The 3,296-nt window shown below is 46.7% G+C and overlaps 1 protein-coding gene across 1 annotated transcript in view; it reads right to left on the reverse strand.

The window, feature by feature from the left end:
- Positions 1 to 2,169: 2,169 nt before the first annotated feature.
- LOC112091557 (uncharacterized mitochondrial protein AtMg00860-like) overlaps positions 2,170 to 3,296 on the reverse strand; it is a 1,501-nt gene continuing 374 nt past the window's right edge. The window contains exon 2 of the mRNA XM_024165574.1: positions 2,170 to 2,569. Coding sequence (XP_024021342.1) covers positions 2,170 to 2,569 — 400 coding nt within the window. The remainder of the gene's footprint in view (positions 2,570 to 3,296) is intronic.

A 3,296-nucleotide genomic window follows, 5' to 3' on the forward strand; every position in this document is an offset into this window, starting at 1 on the left:
CCCGATAACTGCTTTTCCCTCTTCTTTCCCCTTTTATACAATTTCCTTCTAACAACCCAACTTCCCCCGTAAGCTAACTAATACTAACATTTCTAACTAAACCACTAATACCGTACTACCACAGCCACTAAAGACAACTGTCCCTGCCTAGACTCTTTTATTCCTACTAACATACACTTGCCTGAGTAAGGGCTTATCAATTACACCCCCCTTAAAAACGTCACCTTGTCCTCAAGGTGAAAAGCTAGAAACTGGCGCTGAATCACCTCAAACGGCTCCCAAGAAGATTCAAAGTCCGGAAGGTGGCGTCACTTGATTAAAACCTCCAAAGACCCAGTGGCAAGGGAAAAATGAGTATCCAAGACGTGAGCGGGTTCCACCTGGAATGTCAAATCTTCTGATAACATTGGAGGTAAAGACTGGGGAATATCCACCGGCCCAAGTGCCTTCTTCAAGCGGGACACATGAAAGGAGGAATGAATCCGAGCGTGAGACGGTAAGAGCAATCGGTATGCCACTGGTCCAACTCGAGCCAGGATCTGAAACGGCCCATAATAGCGAGGGGACAGCTTTTCATTCCTCACTCGCGCCAACGCTCGGTGACGATATGGCTAGAGCTTCAAATAAACCATGTCCCCTACCTCAAACTCCACGGAACGACACTTCCGGTTTGCATGGTCTCGCATAGTCTGTTGGGCGCGTCCCAAATGGTCCTTCAGTTCCGTTAATAGTGCATCACGGTAGCTGCCTCTCCAACTCTGATGTGGCTGTAGAACCAGCCTCATAAGGTACCAACTGCGGAGGATCTCGCCCATAAAGAGCTTTGAATGGCATCATGGCAGCCGAGACATGGAAACTCGTATTGTACCAATACTCCGCCCACGAAAGATGTGTAAACCACTGTCTAGGCTGGCCAGAGACAAAGCAACGCAAATAAGCCTCCAAACAGCGGGTTACGACCTCCGTCTGGCCATCCATTTGTGGATGATACGCCGTACTCTGACACAAGGTAGTGCCCTGCAACCTGAAAAGTTCCTTCCAAAAATGGCTCATAAAAACCTTGTCTCGGTCGGAGATGATGCTCTGTGGAAACCCATGCAGGCGCACGATGTCACGAACAAAAACAACAGCCACTGTATTGGCAGAAAATGGGTGTTTTAAGCCAATGAAATGGCCGTACTTACTTAGGCGATCCACGACAACCAAAATGGAATTATAACCCACAGATCTCGGTAAACCCTCAATAAAGTCCATGGAGATATCATCCCAAACCCAGTTCGCTATAGGGAAAGGCTGCAACAATCCCGCCGGAGACAAAGTGGACGTCTTATGTTGTTGACAAACAGCACAAGCAGCCACAAAAGACTCAACATCCTTGCGCATTCTCCTCCAGAAAAATTCCAAAGCCAGCCGTTTGTACGTCTTTAAGACCCCAGAATGGCCGCCTATCTTACTACTATGAAACTCTCGTAATAAGATTGGAGTTAGTGGAGATTTTGGAGGAACGACCAACCTTCCTTTGTAAAGTAGATGCCCCCGTTGAAGAGTAAATCCCGTCGAAGAGTGCGTTCCAGCCAGCATCCCCTCTATGGTTTTGTTGAGCTCCGGATCTGCCTTAACCTGCCGCTGCAACTCCTCAATATCGAGCACCATTGGAGTAGTCATGACCATCAAAACCAGCCCCACTTGTTGTCTCGAAAGGGCGTCAGCCACCTTGTTTTCTGGCCCCGGTTTGTACTGTATCTCAAAATCATAGCCAACCAATTTGCACAGCCACCGCTGGTGCTCCACACTCACTAAGCACTGTTCCAATAAGAACTTCAAACTTTTTTGATCGGTGCGCACCAAAAAACGCCTTCCCAACAAATAAGGTCGCCATTTCTGAATGGCTAGCACAATGGCCATTAGCTCTCGCTTATAGACCGATTTGGCACGAGCAAATAAGAACTTCAAACTTTTTTGATCGGTGCGCACCAAAAAACGCCTTCCCAACAAATAAGGTCGCCATTTCTGAATGGCTAGCACAATGGCCATTAGCTCTCGCTTATAGATCGATTTGACACAAGCACGCACTGAGAGGACTTGGCTAAAATAAACGATGGGCCGCTGTTGTTGTATCAAAACCGCTCCTACCCCAAATCCCGAAGCGTCAGATTCCACCACAAAAGGTTAAGAGAAATCTGGCAAAGCCAAAACTGGAATTTCAGTTATAGCTTTCTTTAAGCACTGAAACACCTCCTCAGCCTCCGAATTCCAAGCAAAAGCATCCTTCTTAAGTTGCTGCGTCAATGACCACGCAATACGCCCATACCCAGCCACAAACCTACGGTAGTATCCCGTTAGACCCAAGAATCCCTGCAACTCCTTAATGGTCCATGGGGATGGCCAATCCAACATGGCTTGTATCTTACTGAAATTCGTGGCTACTCTAGTCCGGGAAACCACATGACCCAAATACTCCAATTGTTCCTGAGCAAAAAGGCATTTTTTTCTGTTGACGTACAAATGGTTGGCCCTCAAAACTGACATAACCCTGTCCAATTGCTCCATATGGTCCTCCCACGAATAGCTGTAAATCAAAATATCATCAAAGAAGACCAACACAAATCAGCGTAAGAACGGCTGAAGTACCTCGTTCATTAAGGACTGAAAAGTCGCCGGTGCATTTGTCAATCCGAATGGCATAACTAGGAATTCATAGTGTCCCTCCGGAGTTCGAAAAGCCATTTTAGGTACATCCTCGTCACTCATGCAGATTTGGTGATACCCCGACTTCAAATCTAATTTGGTGAAAATGGTGGCACCACACAATTCATCTAACAACTCCTCTATCACAGGGTTTGGAAATTTATCCGGAAATGTGGCATTGTTTAACGCTCTATAATCGATACAAAATCTCCAACAAACATCCTTTTTTTTTACAAGCAAGACCGGGTTGGAATAGGGACTCACACTCGGCTGAATAATTCCAGCAGCCAACATCTCCTTCACCAATCTTTCTATTTCATTCTTTTGAAAATAGGGATATCGGTATGGTCAGACACTAATCGGTCCGCTGCCATCCTCAAAGATTATCCGGTGGTCCTTCACTCTATGGGGGGGTAATCCGGTGGGCATGTTGAGGGCTGCCTCATGCTTCCGCAACAGTTCTTGTAGCTGTCCTATGCCCTCCTCTTCCATTTCGTGACCTTGCTCCACCCCAAATTGTCTCATTTCCAAATTAAGCTGTCCTCTGCCCTTCTCTTCCATTTCGTGACCTTGCTCCACCCCCAATTGTCTCATTTCCAAATTAAGCT

This window comes from Morus notabilis, unplaced genomic scaffold, assembly GCF_000414095.1.
Source record: "Morus notabilis unplaced genomic scaffold, ASM41409v2 Scaffold585, whole genome shotgun sequence".
Taxonomy (NCBI): Eukaryota; Viridiplantae; Streptophyta; class Magnoliopsida; order Rosales; family Moraceae; genus Morus; species Morus notabilis.